Here is a 19,387-nt window from a genome sequence, read left to right as displayed (position 1 = left end):
TTTATTTTGTGGGGGGTGGGGGGTGGGGGATGGGAGCCGAGGCGAAGGTGTGAAGCTAATCTGTCTAACCTGCTTAATTTTGTTGTTTTCTTTGGGTTAAGAAAAAAGAAAAGAAAGAAAGAAATTTAGTAAACTAAAACTTGCTGTCCAGAGTGTGATAGTTAATCTTTTACTAATGCTATATTGGTAATACTCCAAGAGATTACCATTGTAATATCCTCTCTGTCGGCGCTACTCAAGTGTTTATCTAATTTGTCTGATTCACTTGTAAATTAATCAGTTTTACTGGTAGAATACTATGAAAAAATGGTTCAAGGAACAGCAGTCTCTTTACAGTTTAATATCTTTGCTTTCGGGAATGAGTGGTGCCAGAAGTGATAGTCTGCCAAAATATATTAACTTGCAGTATTTATTATATTTTCATCCCTCTGAGTTCAGGGATTCTAATTATGGAAAATTCCATTTTGTCTCTTTTACCCCTTTGGGTTTTAATCTAAAAAGATGGGAAAGTAATACCAGTGATCTGCTGGTACTGATTGAATCAAATGTCTGTTCTCCCTAACAAATATGTATTTAGTTATATCTCTCAGAGTCCAATACCAGATTACACTGTGTAACGCAGTTTTTGACTTTGCGTAGCAACCACTGTTTCCTTTTTGCTTACCCCTAGAGAATATGAAAAATAGCTAATATTTCCTTCAAACTTTGCTTTTGTTACATTTATTCAGACCTCAAAGTATCCCTCTGGACACATGGTTATGATGCTCCCCGCCCTCCCACTCTTGCTTATGATCAGAGATGCACATATTCTCAACCATCAAGGGACGTGCTCAAGTGGTTATGGTCAAGCAACTAACAACCAAGTCTGTGGTATTGAGCGGAATATTTGCTGTAGCGATATTTCTGCTTTAGCAAGTCAGCACTGAATCTGTCTGAAATGTAATGGAAAACAAGTCAGTTTGGAAACATTGATGTCCAGGCTCACAAAAGCAAAGTTTGAAAGGAATAGTAGTAATTTCTTTTGATTTCTTGATAGAAGCAAATAGAAAATAACACTTACTGACCAAAGACAAAAAACAATTAGAATTTCATTAAACAGTTTTATACCAATTCTTCTGCTTTCCTGGCTGTTAAGGCTTTAAACATTCTGATTTCAAATCCCATCAAGGTCACCTTTGCCTTTCATACTTCCAGGATCAATAAAATCAAGTACAGGAATCAATGTAATCGACGAAGCCCCTTCCCTCAAAATTGCTGTCCTTGTCCCTAAATTAAACTCAAGTACCATTATTAGGTATTTTCCACAGCCAGCAAATTCAGTGCCATGTATTACCATCTCAGTCTTTCTTGTTCCATCTTTATACATTTACTGTGTAAGTCTGTCCAATTCTTCATATTACCCAACCACGTCATTCTTGGTTTCCCACTTTTCCTTCTTCTCATTCATTTCTAACAGAGTCTACAAACCATTTTCTTTAATTAATCTCCAAAATATTTTAATTTTCTCTTTTTGACAGTATTTATAATAAAATGTTCTCAGCTTTTGCCATCTTAGGACTTCATCATTGGTTTTGGCAGTCTGTCTACGATCTGAATCAAAAGTGTATGTGTGTGTATATATATATATATATATATATATATATATATATATCATACTAGGAGCTAAACCTGATGAGTGTATCCTTTAGTTCATGTAGTTGTGTATCCCTGGTGTTTGTATTAGAAACTATAGTACAAATCCTTTTTGCCGAGTTGAGTGGGATATTCATTCTAGTGTCTGAGATGGCATGAGTTGAATGGTAGATATTGCTTGGAGTCCATAGGCTTATAGTATATGTCTGTTTCGATTTTGTTGTTGGGTTTCTTAATGAGGATGTTGAGGAATGGAAATTGTTGATGGCTATATTCCATCGTAAATTGAATGTTTATGTCAAGTCTATTTAGAAGTGCTTGAAATTCTTTATGTCTCTCTATAATTTCATGCCAAAGAATGAAGCGGTCATCCAAATACTGCTTCCAATCAAAATCCAGAACCTACATCCTTCATAAATATTTCTTCAGCTCTGCTATTACCTACCTACCGAGCCTTCACAAAAGTAAGAGAGAGAGAGAGACAGAAAAGAGAAAAATGTCCCATGTTTTAGAAAACTATGGAAATATTTTTTTAAAAAAAACATTTTATTTAATTTTTCCACAGTTTGTTTTTCATGCTTTACTCTATGTTGAAAAAGTTGCAAAGACTGGAACCGGTACTAAAATGTTCTTCATGATAAAATTATTTTAGCATTTTCTACCTTGTCCTAATTTCCTTATATGTGTGTGTATGTGTGTGTGTGTGTGTGTATAAATATATGCATACATGTATACAAATATATGCATACATGTATACAAATATATATACATACATATATGCATATATATACATACATATATGTGTGTGTGTATAATATAACATATATATATATACATACATACACGTTTGTGTATGTATGTATAATATATATATTATGTATCTATATAGAGTAGATATGATATATTATAGTATATATATATAGGTTATATATATATGTATGTATAGTATATATATGTATATAATATATATATGTATGTTATATATATATATGTATGTATATATATATATATGTATATATATTTATGTGTAGTATATATATATGTGTATATATATATATGTGTATATATATATATGTGTGTATATATATATGTGTGTATATATATATGTATGTATATATATATATATGTATATATATATATGTGTGTATATATATATGTATATATATATATATATATACATACATACACGTGTGTGTGACAGAGAAAGAGATAGCAGCTAAAATTCAAACTCTCATTAATAAAACCACCCGTTTCAACTTACCCTTCTGTCAAGCTGTTATGATTCAACAAAGGACACATGCAATTTATAAGTACATTATTTTGCTTTCTGTTAGAAAGCCTGAAATTACTTATGTTTTATGGATTTTGTTTTTTTCTGATGCTGTCACGTATAGCTTAAATCAGGGATGGTAAGAGGGGGAGGTGGTGGTGAGGACAAATCTCTCCTTATCTGGAAGGCCAACACCCATCCTCACCTGATAATTTCTCAGCATGCTTCATTGGCTTGAGAATTTGATTACCTGTACCTCTCTCTCTCTCTCTCTCTCTCTCTCTCTCTCTCTCTCAATATATATATGCACGTGTGCATGCGTGCATCTATGCATACATATGTTGCTAACATTGCAATTATAAATAACATTGCCATCACATAAATAACAACAATATATTGACCCAGAGCAAATCTCGGCTAGCTGACTTTCTATTACTACTACCACCACCACCACCACCATCATCACTACTACAGCTATTACCACTACAACCACCTCGGCCACTCCTGCTACTACCACCAGTATCACTATCACCATCACTACCACCTCCACCACCTCCACCACTACGACTAATGATTTATTGCTAGTGAGTTGATTATAATCTTTGTTGTTGTTATTATCAGCTCAACTCCCAATCAAAACATATCTACTTAAACCATATTATCCTCTGAGGTTTTGAGGTTAGATATACACCACACACACACACACACACACTCCTTGTATCATCACTTCAAGGTTTACTGGAGAGGTGTTTTTTATCAGTCTTCTCTCTCCCTCTTCTCACACCCTCTCTTCTCTCTCTCTCTTTCATTCACTCCTCTCTCCTTTTGCTGATTCACTCTCCTTCTGCTCTCTCTCTGGCTTCCTCACTCTCACTCCTCTTTTTTCCCTCTTCACTCTCTCTCTCTCTCCACTAACAAATACAGTGATGAAATGGTCATCTGAATGTTTTAGTCCTTTAACTTAGATGGCCTGACATTTTTGGTAGCTTTGGGATACACAAACAGACAAACAGAGTGGGAGAGTCGGACGGAAGTACCATGGAGATTCTGTGACCAGTGATTTGTTGTTTCCAGTGCTTTTGCGGTGGGGTTAATTTTGGAGAATCTGGCTTTGATTTTTGCAAGAAGAAACGTTTCCCAGACGCAAAGCACAGAAACCTTAACCATGCAGCCAGGACTTGTTGTTACCTTCCCCAGGTGTGTATCACTAGCACGTTTGCACAAAAGAAACTGTATGCGTGTGTTTCTGTGTGTGTCCATGACCATGTGTTTGTGTATGTCTGTGTCCATGCACGCACACATAGTGTGCGTGCATGTATGTCTACATCCATGTCTGTTTTTGCTTTCTTGTGTATGTATGTGTAACCATGGAGGGAGGCCATATATTCATGTGTGGTTGTGCCTGTATGTTTGCCAGTGTTCCATCATTGTGTATGTATCTATACATGTGTTTGCATCTACATGTGGGTTCAAGTCGCTGTGTGTCTATATGTGTATCTGCTTCAAAGGCGGCGAGCTGGCAGAACTGTTAGCACGCCGGGCGAAATGCGTAGCCTTATTTTGTCTGCCATTACATTCTGAGTTCAAATTCCACCGAGGTCGACTTTGCCTTTCATCCTTTCGGGGTCGATAAATTAAGTACCAGTTATGCACTGGGGTCAATGTAATCGACTTAATCCCTTTGTCTGTCTTTGTTTGTCCCCTCTGTGTTTAGCCCTTTGTGGGTAGTAAAGAAATATATATGTGTATCTGCTTCCTCATGTCGGTATGTCCATATCTGTGTGTGTGTGTGTATACATATGTATATATGTTCATATGTGTTCACTTCCCTATGTGTTTGTGTCTCTGTGTATATCTACATCCATATGTGTATGCACATGTCCAAGTACGTGTCAATATATACATCACATCTTTGTGTGGGTGTCCCCACATCTGTGCATTTGTGTTGAACAATTGCTTTATTTTAAACTATATTAGAAAACGTAAAAAAAAACTGAAGAATTGTTGATAAATGTGAAGTAAGAATAGTATTTGTAGTGCAAAAAAAACAAGCAGAAATATTAGTTTTCAGAATTTCTCGACCATTTTTTACCTATGGAACCCCTTTGATTCCTATTTTACTTGGATGTACTTGCCTAACCATTTGATATTTTAAAAGAAACAATTTTATTTTTAAAATTGAATATTATTTGGAATTGTATGCACGAAATTGTTTAAATATTTTGTACCTTGTAGAAGGATAACCAATTTTTTGCAAATAAATTTTTAACAACAAAATCTTATATGGAACCCCATCCCCCAAGGAGCATAAGGACTCTGGTTGAGAACCACTGGGTTAGATTTTAACAAACATACTTGTATCATACCTACATTTTATATCAGTTAACATGGTTTCAAGTTCAATTCCATTGCATGGCATCTTGGGCAAGTGACTTCTATATCCCTGGGCCAACCAAAGCCTTGTGTGGAAATTTGGAAGTAGCTTCCTTTGCTGATCTACCACGAAAACATGCCTGGTCAAGAGGAAATACTAATTTACTTGGAAACAGGTGAGGGTTGGTGACAGGTGTGTGAGGCATCTGGCCACAGAAAATCTGACCCATGCGTGCATAGCAAAGTGGATGTCAAATTGATATGTGTGTGTGTTTGTGTGTGTATGTATAAAATTAAATAATAAGGGTAGAAATTGATATTAATCAATTAAAACCAGTGGCTTAGCATATTTAATAAATCCGAAGATTAAAAATTGTGTTACATACAAATTAAGAGGAATGACCACTAAGTATGTTTAGCATATTAGGTGTCCACTTAGTGGTCATTCCTCTTAATTTGTATGTATATATATATATATATATATATATATAGTATATATATATAATAGGATAGTGGTACAACAATATAATGATTTAGATAGTCACTTTTATTATAAACATATTTTACTGTCCTGTTGCTCATTTCAGAGAACATGAAATTTCTATGGGTCTCGCTAATTATAACCATCATCATTTTTTCTTTTCACATTTTGAATTTCAGTTCCACTGGAGTCAATTTTAACATTCATCATAATTCCAGATTATGACACCCAGATTAATTTGAGTACAAACTTCTATAAAACATGTGGCTTTGACTCAGAGGTAGTAATCATAATGATGAAGATGATGATGTCACTGGAAATTGAGTGTTTTAGATTCATTTGTGCCATTTTCCTGGCAATGATTTGTGACCATCATCTAGTTCTTTCATTGCTATTGAAGGAGATAGAAATGAGGAACAGATTTGGTTGGACTATAAAAACAACTATTTCCACCAAAGAAGAGATTCTTCACAATCAGAATGTAAAGGCTTTCAAGTGAAAGGTGCCAGCTTTATCTACCAACCTTTAATTAGTTTCATAAACTTAATATATCGGTCTTTACTGTTGTAGACTGGTGCTTGGTCAGCCTCTAATCTAGTAGACTTATGTTCAGTTAATCCATCCATGACCATTGTATCTTTTCTTCAGATCAGAGTAACCACTGCCTTTAGAGGTCACTACTGTTCTCACACTTCTATCATAGCATCAGTGAACCTCATTATCAAGAGATGAAACCTGACCACTGTTGTCTCCAACAAAAGGAAAGCCCATGTCTCTCCTCCCCCCACCCCTGCCCATGGTCCTGGTCTGAAAATGACCAGAGCTGATGTGTTGCTTCCTATTGCTTCTTTTGTTATGTAGTGGCATTTATCCATTCCCCTTCTCATACAGAGCATGCGTTTAATGACATATGTTGCTGTTGTGGTTGCTTAGCCCCAGGTCAGCTCTGATCAAAAACATTGTAGTCAAACACATTCCAGCTACGACCATCCCTTCTTTTTGTATAGCTAACATTTTCTTCTCCAGTGTTTTCCTTTCTGTTTTTGAAGTGGTTTGAGAGGGATTTAGCTGTTATTTAAAGCACATCTAGCTATCTTGTAGAAATCTTTATTGGTTTATTCATATATGTATATATATTCTTTTACTTGTTTCAGTCATTTGACTGCAGCCATACTGGAGCACTCTCTTGAAAGGTTTTAGTTGAACAAATCAACCCCTGTACTTATTCTATCAGTCTCTTTTGCCAAACTGCTAAGTTATGAGGATATAAACACAACACCAATTGTGAGTGTTTATTGAGCAAAAACACCTAAAGCTCCATGAGGCTCTGGCAGGGGGTGATGGCGATCCCTGCTGTACTCTTTTGCCATAACTTTCTCTCACTCTTTCTTCTGTTGGCCTGCTTGCTTAGTCAGCGGGATGGCATCATTTGAAGGCTAAAACAATGTGAAGCACATTGTGACCAGCGATGTGTAGCAACATCTGATAGCCTGGTCAGTCACGGTGATCACAGTGATATATATATGTGTGTGTGTGTGTGTGTGTGTGTGTGTGTGTAAAAGACAATAGGGTAGGATTTAAGGCACTTAACTAGCATCTCTAGCTATTTCAATTGACCATGTAGAGGCTCCTTCATTTGCTCATAGATGTGTAATGTGTTTGAGTGGTAGACTAATCCATTGCCTAGTCTTTACATACCCTTAGTAAAGTCCACTTTATTGGTCCTGGTCCAGTCTACCACCACCACACTGTCACTTGAATATCTTTAGTGAGTTTCACTGTAGTTGTCCTGGCTCAGGTTAACACCACCACCCCCTTGTCCTTCAGAGCCTTTAGTAAATAAAGGGAATTCTGCTGCAAGCATCCAGGCCAGGTCTCTGGTCTGTAGTAACTCAGACTGTTGCAACATTACTCCTTAATGCTCCTTGTACCTCTATTTGTGAATGGGAACAAGTGGACGTTGTTGCCACTACAAACAAACCACAGATCCCTGCTCCTGTTACTAAGATCTTGGAAGTGAGCCCTATTAGCTGGTAGTCCCAACTGTGGATGCTGACCTTCTAACAATTAATCCAAATAGTGGTTAGCAGCAACAACCCATAAATCATGGTGCTGCCCACCTCCACCCTGTCTGCAAATGAATTTTTTTAACAAAGCAAAAGATGCTGGCCATTGCTATTATATCAATTTTTGCCATTTTGCCTAAAATTTCAGATTCCAAACGTCAATTGTCTCTGAGTTTTGAAATAAGAAACGTTATTACGCAGCGTAACCTTTGCTGCATAATTTCATTGTTGTCGTTGATGTTGTTGTTCTTAACATTGATATTTCATAATTTTTTTTTTTTTTTTTTTTTTACATAACGTAAAACATGATTGTTTGTTGTTGGAGAGAATGATAAAGAGGACCACAAATATATAAAGTTATGTTTTAGTGTGTGTGTGTGTGCATATGTATGTATATTGTGGTTTTCTCATTCTCACCATCTTCATCTGTGTCAGTGTGTTGGTATGTCTACATCCTCTCCATCACCATTATCACCCCCCCCCTACTACCATCAGCATTATTATATTAGTATTTCTCCATCGCCATTCTACCATCACCCTTACTATTATCATCATCATCACTACCATCATCCTCGCCACTACCACAACCATCCCTACCATCACCATGTTGTTATTTCTATAGCACCACCATTGCCACCACTACCACCACCACTACCATCATCAGTTCCATCATCATCCTCACCATTACCACCACCTCCATCATAACTACCATCATCATCATCATCATCATCATATTAGTATTTCTATTGTCCCTCTGTAAATGAAACTCAGTTTTAAATAAAAAGACAAGACTGGTCAGATGGGATGGCCATGGCTGGAACATGATTGATCATATATCTGTTTAATCAGGACTGACTTGGACCTGGGGCTGAAGAGCAACAACAAAAGAAGTCCTGGAACAAGTGGATCAAAAGACGTAGTATTAGTAAAAGTGTTTAACAATGACCCAGGTCACCAATGACCCCCACCACCACCCACCTCACCCCCAGTAGTTAACTGGTACTTCATTTTATTGTCAAGATTTGAACTTAAAATGTAAAGCGACATAACTAAATACCATAAGATACTTGGTCCCCTCTCTCTACAAAATCTACCATCTACTGTGTTAGTAATATAAATCCCCATGTTGTTATTGCTGTGCTCCAGGTGGGCCTTGTTCTATCTCATCTAGGACTACATTACCTTGCATGTACAGTGAGCTCATCACAATAGAACAGTCTGATCTGAGGGAACTTTAACTGCTACTTTTGGCAACAGATTTTCCCTTGTCGACACCAATGTTATTGCTGTTATTGTTTAACCCCAGGCTGGCCCCAATCAAGCAAATTTATGATCATGAACAGAATGTTCATGACCACCCTATCTTTTTCCTACAAAAAGTGCACTTCGAACTATATTATCTAATATGGCTATTATTTTTAGCATATCAAGTGGCCACAGAGGTTTCTCCAGTCAAGATATCCCTTACCTATCTATATCTGCAACAAAACCTCATTTAAATTGCATTTTCTTCAATCGAACCTGCAGTAATCATTAAAATAGAGTTAAAGAAAAAAGAAAACAAACAATGAAAGAGTGATTTATTTTAAAATGTTTTCCCAGTAATCTAAGATTGTTAAAAGATTAAAAGAAACAAATCGAAATTGTTATTTCAATTCAACTGAAAATTTTATTTTAAAGTGGATGATTTTTTTTCTTTATATATATATATATATATAGTTTTCATTTAATTTAGACAAAGTTTAAATTCCAGTTTCTTTGAGCTATAAAAAATAAATATTTAGTCTTTATTTCCAAACATCTATTTTTTGTCATTTCGAAATTTTAAACCAAAGAGAAAAAAAAATGAAAAATACTAAACTTTTTATTGTAATTAATGGCAAAATCTAAAAATTGATTAGTGGCAAATTCCTCTTTCAGCTAGAAAATAGTTTTCTTTTTCCCAAAGAGCAGAATGTTGGTACTAAATCTTGACCTCATTCCAATTCAAAGAATTCCTCTCTATCTACAGAAAAAAAATGTGTATTTTGATGCTAAAATGGTGTATAATGTTACTATTTAAGAATATGCTCATTTATGATGATTACTTAACGAGTTTGAACAAATTACTGCCTAACTAGTGTCCATTATATATGTTAATGTGTTCATAATTAGGTTTTACTGTGCATATGTATGTGCGTGTGTGCGTATCTGTGTGTGTGTGTGTATGTGTGTGCCTGCGCACTTTAGCATTGCAACAGTCCAATGACTGAATCTAGTAAAAGAGAGTGTGTGTGTGTGTGTGTGTGTGTGTGCATGTGCTCATTCATTTTATGCTTGTTTTACCATGCTAGTAGGCACTGGACAATTGCTTACTATTCAGACTCTGGTTTCTGTCACTTATCCTCACCTGTTTTCCAAACAGGGAATCTTCTGTCTTCAAAAGCACAAAGCTATAAGTACAATTTCTTAATAGAAAATGTAAGCATTCACACACATACACGCACACACACACACGCACACATATATGTATATATGTGTATATATCATCATCATCATCGTTTAACGTCCGTTTTCCATGCTAGCATGGGTTGGACGGTTCGACCGGGGTCTGGGAAGCCAGGAGGCTGCACCAGGCTCCAGTCTGATCTGGCAGTGTTTCTACAGCTGGATGCCCTTCCTAACGCCAACCACTCCGAGAGTGTAGTGGGTGCTTTTTACGTGCCACCAACACAGAAGCCAGTCAAGGCGGCGCTGGCATATATACATACATACGTAGTTGTGATTAAGAAGTTTGCTTCCTAATCACATGGTTTCTGGTTCAGTCCCACTGCATATCACTTTGGGCAAGTGTCTTCTACTATAGCCCTGGGCTGACCAAAGCCTTGTGAGTAAATTTGGGAGACAGAAACTGAAAGAAGCTCATTGTGTGTGTGTGTGTGTGTTTGTGTGTGTGCTTGTTTGTATTGGCATCCTGCAATAATTTAATTGTATGTGAGTATCACCATCAGACAACTAGTGTCATTTGTTTCCAATCTTCCCTGAAAACATGTTTAGTTATGGAGAAATATTACCATACTTGGAAACAGGTGAGGGTTAGCAACAGCAAGGGTATCCAACTGTAGTAAATTTGCTCCAGTAAATTCCATCTGAGCCATGCAAGCATGGCAAAGTGGATATTAAATCAAAGTTGTTGATGACACATATATACATATATATATATATATACACATACATATATATATATATATATATATATATATATATATATACACACACACACACATATAGATAGATACATAGATAAAGATAGATGTAGCTGGTTTATGGGGTTATCTGGGGTTAACTGGCCCTATCTATCTTCATCCTTACACTGTACTGCTCTATAACTTAGAGTGTGCTTCTTTTTTGGATTTATGATTTACATTTTATACGGTTTGGTTTGCATTTACCAATTCCATTTAAAGCATTAGTTTTCTTGAGCTATAGTAAAAGAGATCCATCGTGGATACAAATTTAATTCTATATCTGCACAACCATTCTTGTGTATACACACACACACACACACACACACACACACACACACACACAGTGTACATGAGTACACATGTACAAAACATGGTGAAGAGAATACATGTCCTGTAGTGGACAGTTATCACAGGAGATAATCATTTCTTCATAATATATGGCAAAATTAGAAGTTTCAACTTGAAATAAGGAAAAAGATGCTTAGAATATGCTTTTTTTTTTTTTTTTTTTGAATACCAAAAATGAATGGTTTTCATCTATCTTTTATAAAGGCATAATATTCTTTCTTTTATTCAACTTTATTTGACTCATTTGTTGTGTTTATATTACCCTCATCAATGGTTAGTCAACTCACCCAACACATCCCATTGATTTTGAACATGTGACAACCATTTGTCCAATCAGCTTTAAATGATTACTAGCAGTATCGCCCAGCGTTGCTCAGGTTTGTTTCAACCCTTTAGAATTGGAATTTTTGAAAAGTAAAAATTTTGCATTGTGTAGCTTGTTATTCTCTTTAAGTGAACATTTTTCTGGTTGAAATACACCAAAAAATGGCGACACAGCAGTCAAAAAATCATAAAAAATAGGGATTTTCATAGAAAAAAAGCACCTTTTTGATGTAAATAATTTTTGGTGTTAACATGGTCGGATTTGAATTTTTTTCTTCTACGGAAGGAAGAGCAAGCCTTCTTCTATCATACTCTCAATTTTGGTCAACTTGCGTCGCAGGGTCTCGGAGGAGATAGTGTTAGTTGAAGGCTACCAAACCTGCCATACACAGACAACTTCAGCTTTATATATAGAGAGATTTGCCAACTGGTTTTGACTGTGCTTTTTATAAAGTTCCTTAAAAGTCCACTTTTATCTGAAGATCAGTCACATCAAACTCAGAGTAATAGTCTGCAAAATTCTGAACTAAATTCTGAACTAAACACACACTTGTGCATGCATGTGACAAACTACTGTGTGCCTGTATATGTTGTGTGGTTGTAAACAAGTTATAGCCATAGACTGTCTGAACTGTTGGGTCTGTGATCAGATTAGATATATTTGACCACTAACTTACGTACCAAATTTCTGATTGACCATACTTCTTTACCAGAGGCTATGCAACAATAACAATTACCAGATAATGAGAAATTAAAGACACAAATTATCTCAACAGTTAGCTATAAAAATTGAATGAAAGTTGACTTGGAATGGTGTGGCAAGCTGTTAATTACTTCCATTTAATTACTTTCAATTAATGAATCAGTATAAATTAAATCTATTTCTTTATGGTACACTTCATTAGGAATACAAATATAATTTAAGAGAGCTAATTACTTGCAGAAAACAATCACACATCATTGCACTGGATATATCAGCTTTGTATATTAGAGGTGATTGTTGATAGATGGTGGACTCAGGGGGGAAGAGTTACGACTAGGATAGTATACCTGGGTATATTAGAGGTGGTTGCTGATAGAAAATCTATATTAGTACACTCTGAGATAAGTAGATTGCTACATGTGTCCAATTTTAAGTTGGAACAGCTGAATAAATAGTAGCAATTATTATTGTTGCATTCAAATTTTGGCACAAGGCCAACAATCTTGGGGAAAGGGTAAGTCGATTACACTGACCCCCAGTCTCTACTGATACTTATTTTCTTGACCCTGAAAGGATGAAAGGCAAAAGTCAACTTCTGCAGCATTTAAACTCAGAACATAAAGACTTATAAAATGCCATTAAGCATTTTGCCCAATGTGCTAACAATTCTGCCACCTCACTGCTTTATTATTATTATTATTATTATTATTATTAAGGCAGTGAGCTGGGAGAATCGTTAGCATGCCGGGCTAAATGCTTAGCAGTATTTCGTCCACTGCTACCTTCTGAGTTCAAATTCCACTGAAGCCAACTTTGCCTTTCATCCTTTTGGGATCAATAAATTAAGTACCAGTGAAACACTGGGGTCGATGTCATCAATTAATCCCTTCCTCCCAAATTTGAGGCTTTGTGCCTCCAGTAGAAAGGTAGTGAGCTAGCAGAATCGTTAGCACGCTGGGCTAAATGCTTTGTGGCATTTCATCCATCCTTATGTTTTGAGTTCAAATTCCACCAGGGTCAACTTCACCTTTCATCCCTTTCAAAGGTCAATAAAATAAGTACCAGTTGTGTACTGGGGTCAGTGTAATTGACTTAGCCTCCTCCCCCTTATGCCAAAATTTGGAACCTTTATTGTTATTATTAATAGATGAACCCAGCTGAAGATTTTTAGCAGGGTTCCGACACCTGTAAAATATTGGTGATTGCCAAAAGTCCAATTAATAAGGAATCACAAAAATATCAAATCCTTCTGATAAGACATGGAGCCAGTTTCTCGTTTTATTGGTTGGTCTTGTAGGCTGGTGTTCTGGTATGTTTTGTGATGAGGTGTCTAAGTATTCGTGGGTGGTAAGGTCATGTCAAAACTACATTATTTTAGGTATCCTTCGATTTCTATAGCAGTTGTGTAATTTATGGAAAATTTGTCTATTATTTCAAGCAAGTCAAGTGTTCAGTGAGTAGAACATGAGACTTGGTTGTCTGGGTCGGATCTGTGGTGATGTATGCCAACATAGTGTATGTGGTTACATGCTCTGACATATTGTATATGGTGACATGGCTAGGTGTTTCTGGTTGGTTGGGCATGGTTGCGAGCATAAGCCAGAATACTCCCAGGAATCATCTGTTTGACACAAAATTGATGAAAGCCATGGAAATTAGTTAATGTTTTGTTGATTTATTTCATGGTAAAAAAACAAAAATTGAAGAAATTCTGCAGAATATTAAATTAGATCGATATAATATATGGCAAATCTCTTGTATACATTTCCACAGTTGATGTAATCACTCTGGCAAATCTATAGTCTATTGGGAAAATGTGATGGTGATGTTACAGTAGAAATGCAATATTAACACTTTCCTCGCTACATTTCTAACGAGTAGACAGCTGTCTGTTCCTTTTTATTTTAATTAATTTTTAATGTAATCAAGATTTTAAAAGTGTTTGGTAAAATGTCTGTAACTTTATATTGTAAAATGCATTATGCTGGTGTTGACCAACTGTTATATAGCATCATCATCATCATCATAGTTTTAATGTACACTTTTTCCATGCTTGCATGGCTCAGAAGTAGTTTGTTGAGACAAAATTTCTAATGGCTGATGCTCTTCCTCTCACAAACCAGACATGTTTTTTTGCAGAATATTACAAAACAAAACAAACAACACTGTTTGTATGATGGTGACACTTGTATACAACTATTTTTTGAAACTTGTATTTATCAGGTGCAGGTGTAGCTGTATGGTTATTAAGTCCACTTCACAATCATGTGGTTTGGGGTTCAGTTCCATTGCATTGCACCTTGGGCATGTGTCTTCTGCTATGACCATGGGTTAACCAATGTCTTACAAGTGAATTTGATGAACAAAAACTGTAAGAATCTCATTGTCTTCACCCTTGCACATTCATTGCAAACAAATGATACTGTTTGTATGTTTGCAATCTGTCCCCAAAACATGTCCAGCCATTGAGTTTTTTATTGATTGTGGGACTGGTAGCAATGACAGCAGCAACTGGATCGTTATTGATGTTGTTGTTTACCCCACTCACTCCATGAAAGTGGGCAAGTTTCTGCACTTTCTAGCTGACCAAGTGCCCACCTAAAGATGTTGCTGTTGTATCTCATTGCTACTGTTGTTTGTGTGTTTTACTGAAATGCAGAAACTAAACCATTTCAGGTTGTTCTCTGCTCAAAGTTGTGTTTCTGCCAAGACCCACTGTTGTCGCCAGAGGAACGTTCAGTATCAACAATCATTTATGGTACCACTAAAAATAAATCTATTCTCCACAACTTTCTCTCTCTCAACACAAAGCATTTTTTTTTTTTCAATGCTTCACTGAAATTTTATCAAATTACCGTTCAAAGAATCACTTTTTGAACTTTATTTCGCTTTATATCTCATGGTAGCAGTGCTTTGAAATCAACTTGGTTTGTGTGTGTGTGTATGCATATGTGTATATATGTGTGTGCGTGTGCATGTGTGTAAGTGTGTGTGCATATGTATATGTGTGTGTATGTGTTAGCATATTTGTATGTGCACATGTGGATGTGTCTGTTGGTGGTATATTTGTGTGTGCATATGGATAGGTATGTATATGTGTATTTGGTTATGTATGTATATTTGTACATATGTTTGTCTGCTTGCAGATGTTATGTTGTGTGTGTATTCATGTATCTGTGAATTCTATCAGTGTGTGTGATTGTGTGTGTGTTGTCTGCTTGTAATTGTGTATGTAACCTGTGTGTGTATTCATGTATGTGTATACCCTATCTGTATATTTGTGTGTATATGTTTGTGTAATGTATGTGGGTGCATGATAGAATTATACTTGAAAGATTTGCCCAGAAATATGTTTCAACATCATAGTTTTTATGTATATATTTGTGTGTGTGTGTGTGTTTAGGTATGTGCATATGAAAGAATTGTTTTTTCCAAGACCAAACTAAAACTCTAAACAATTGCAAACCATTTCTAACCAATCTGCCATTCTTCCCACATTGAAACATCATAGTGAATCTGTCTCCTTTTTTAGTTTGTTAAAAACGATGTTCAAATTCCTGTTCAGTACGATCTGTTCACTTTGTTAACATTCCATCATTCAGTGTGATCTGTTCACTTAATGCTTTCTCATTCAATACGATCAGTTTGCACTGTTCAATGTGATGTATTTGTTTAGTTAAATCTCTTTTGTTCAGAATGTTCCTTGTCCTGTTCACTTTTAACACTGTTGTTTAATGTGTTTTGTTTCAACAACAGCATTACCAAAACCATTGTGATATGTTCACTTTGTTAACAATGCAAGTTCTGGTCATACTTATATACCTATTTTTTTCCTTTTTCCCCTCAACCACATGGTTCCAGGTTTAGTCCCACAGTGTGGCATCTTAAGCAAGTATCTTCTACTAAAGCCTCCAAAGCGGATCTAATTGACATAAACTGAAAGAAGCCTGTCATAATATATATATATATGTATATGTCACCAAGACTTTCTCCTTATATGATAGTGATTAACCAATGAAATTTTTGGATTATTTAATCCCTAATGAGGACATGACATCCTCAGATTGACATATATATATAATATACACATGTATGTATGTCTCTGTGTGTGTCTCTTTGTGTCTGTGTTTGTCCCTCACCAGCACTTGGCAACCGGTGTTGGTGTGTTTATATCCCTGAAACTTAGTGGTTCAGAAAAAGAGACTGGTTGAATAAGTCCTGGGAGCAATTTGTTCAACTAAAACCCTTCAAGGCGGTGCCCCAGTATGGCTACAGTCAAATGACTGAAACAAGTAAAAGAAGATTTACCTTGTTTATCTCTCTATGTCAGTGCTGATCCGCCTGTCCTTTCTTCAGAGATATTCCAACCATGTCCACCCTGCCTATTTTTTGATACAATGTACCTAGGACCATATTATATTAATGTGTCATTTACAAAAAAAACAGTAATGTTTGATTTGAGGGTAATTTAGTTGTTATTTCTAGTTAATGCATGCTGCCACATTTTCTGTCGTTGGCTTGTGTGTGTGTGTGTGTTATATCAGCGATGTGTGTGTACTTGATACATCTGTGTTGTGTCTCACACATGCATATAAGACAAGCCTACACACACACACTTTTTCTACCTGTTAAAACAGTGTTTATCATTGTCATCAGCACCAACACTATTATCTCTGCCTTCGTTATCGTTCTCATCAACATTGTCATCTTGTCATTGTTGGTTATCTCAATTGACATGAGAGTCATCATGTTATCGCAAATCCTTGTCATCATTCTCATCATCATTGACAGCAAAATTCATTATCATCAACTTCATTGTCACCATCATCATCATCACTCTTATCGGGCATCTTCATTCCACTGTCATCACCACCACTGGTTCTATTATTACAATTGTCATGACTTCACCATTATCATCACCAGCATCACCCCCATCGCTACCATCACCACCACCCCTTTCACCCTCCATCACCACTATCATTATCACCAGCTTCATACTGCTTGTTATTCCATGATAACAAATTTGCTACTACTTCCTGTTGTGAAAATTCTTCGTTACATCAGTACAATTAAATACCTTCTGTGTTTCTTCTTCTACTACAAAACTATTTTGGCACAAAATTCTTCATGCTGTTGAATGCACCACCACCATCAGCACCATCCTGTCCCTACTCTACCCCCCCCCACCTCCAGAACTAGTTAGCGCTGTCTGACAGCAATTTGGAAGCAATGTCTTATCAGTGATATATCACAGCTTCCTGAGGCTGGGGTGGGTAACTGCTTGTTGCTCTACCCCTGGGATATTCAACAATCTTAACCCCCACTGCCAACAACTTAACGATGCAGAAATAACATCATAAGGTGGTGGACGAAATTATTACACAACATGAAAATGTGTTTAATGACATAAATAATTAAAATCATACACTTAATGACATGAATCGCTTTAAATACATCCCATCATTTTTTTTATTATTATTTTACTGACAAATAATGTTATATCTTCTAGTTTGACTTTTCTTTAAAACAGGCACACACACACACGTGTGTGTGTGTATGCATCAACCGGATAGAGAGCATTGTACATCTTAATTCACCTTGATTGAGTGTAATTCATGAAAGAGCTTAATTTACAAACAGTTATAAATATTTTTGGTGGTGTGACATAAAGTCTCTGGTAATAAAAATATTGCAAGAAAAAAAAACAATATATCATATTAAATCGAATATGCATATATACTGCCTTATATATATATATCACATACTTAGTGACTTAGAAGTTACTTTGGAACCTGGAGTTGTATAGCATTTATCATCTTATCAGGATTACTTCGTTAATTTTGATATGAGATAAGCTGTCTGATACAATGATTAAAAAATTTCATTAATCAAGAATTTTTTCTTTTAGTTCTATACAAGCCATATATATGCTAACTAGCCATAGACTATGATCAGCTGGATCTCATGTGTGTTTGTGTGTGTATAGACACACACATGCATATACACATTTATACATATATGTGTATATGAATGGGCACACACACACACACACAATCGTTTACTGTCCGTTTTCCATGCTGGCATGGATTGGAAGGTCTGACAGGTTCCAGCAAGCTGCAGAATATACTGAGCTCCAGTGTCAGCTTGGTTTTTTGGGGGGTTTTTTTTTCAATGGTTGAGTATCCTTCCTAATGCCAACCTTACTTACGGTCTGTACCGGGTACTTTTTTGCATGCCATGGGTACCAGTGAGGTCACTTTTAAGTTACAAGACAGAAAAGGATGGAGAAGGGAATAAAAAAAAAATCTACTCAAGTGAGGTGGGTAGCTTTATGCCAGGTGCTTTGAGAAGCTAAAGTATAATAGAGGGATGATACAGGGCTACCTTTCATCACATATGACTGATGACTGTGTAGTAGTGAGAAGATGAAGATGGTGGTGATGGGGTGCCAAAGCAAACTCTCAAGGTACAAAAAGATGAGCATAAGAGAGGATATGGTCAGTGGGTCAGGGGGTGAGAAGAGGAGTGTGAGGGGCCTGAGAGGAGTAGATGTGTTGAATGATGGAAAATACCTGCATGGAACAGGGTTAGGCAAGGGTGATAGCAATGGTTTATGAAGGAAAATATATCATAAGGTGCAGTGGGGTGATGTGCAAGGTAGAGGAGTAGCTGAGGTAGAGATTGTGGGGTACATAAGGCTATATATATATATAAGGTGGCAAGCTGGCAGAATCGTTAGCAAGTGTCTTCTACTATAGCCTCGGGCTGACCAAAGCCTTGGGAGTGGATTTGGTAGACGGAAATGGAAAGAAGCCCATCATATATATGTGTGTGTGTGTGTATATATATATATATATATATATATATATATATGTTTATGTGTGTGTATGTGTATGTTTATGTGTGTGTGTGTATGTTTGTGTGTCTGTGTTTGTCCCCCCAACATCGTTTGACAGCCAATGC

At 36.3% G+C, this 19,387-nt stretch overlaps 1 protein-coding gene across 4 annotated transcripts in view; it reads left to right on the top strand.

The window, feature by feature from the left end:
- LOC115221061 (GRAM domain-containing protein 2B-like) overlaps nt 1-19,387 on the top strand; it is a 230,812-nt gene that overhangs the window by 157,015 nt on the left and 54,410 nt on the right. The window contains exon 1 of one of the 4 annotated variants that reach the window (XM_036510420.1): nt 3,793-4,099. The exons of the other annotated variants lie outside the window; for them this stretch is intronic. Within the exon in view, the coding sequence (XP_036366313.1) occupies nt 4,068-4,099 (32 nt within the window). The 5' untranslated portion in view covers nt 3,793-4,067. Of the gene's footprint in view, nt 1-3,792; nt 4,100-19,387 lie in introns of those variants that run through there. 4 annotated transcript variants of the gene reach the window in all.

The sequence above is a fragment of the Octopus sinensis genome, linkage group LG17 (assembly GCF_006345805.1).
Source record: "Octopus sinensis linkage group LG17, ASM634580v1, whole genome shotgun sequence".
NCBI lineage: Eukaryota > Metazoa > Mollusca > Cephalopoda > Octopoda > Octopodidae > Octopus > Octopus sinensis.
Note: the sequence above shows the minus strand (reverse complement) of the source record. Positions and strands in the feature narration are given on the sequence as shown.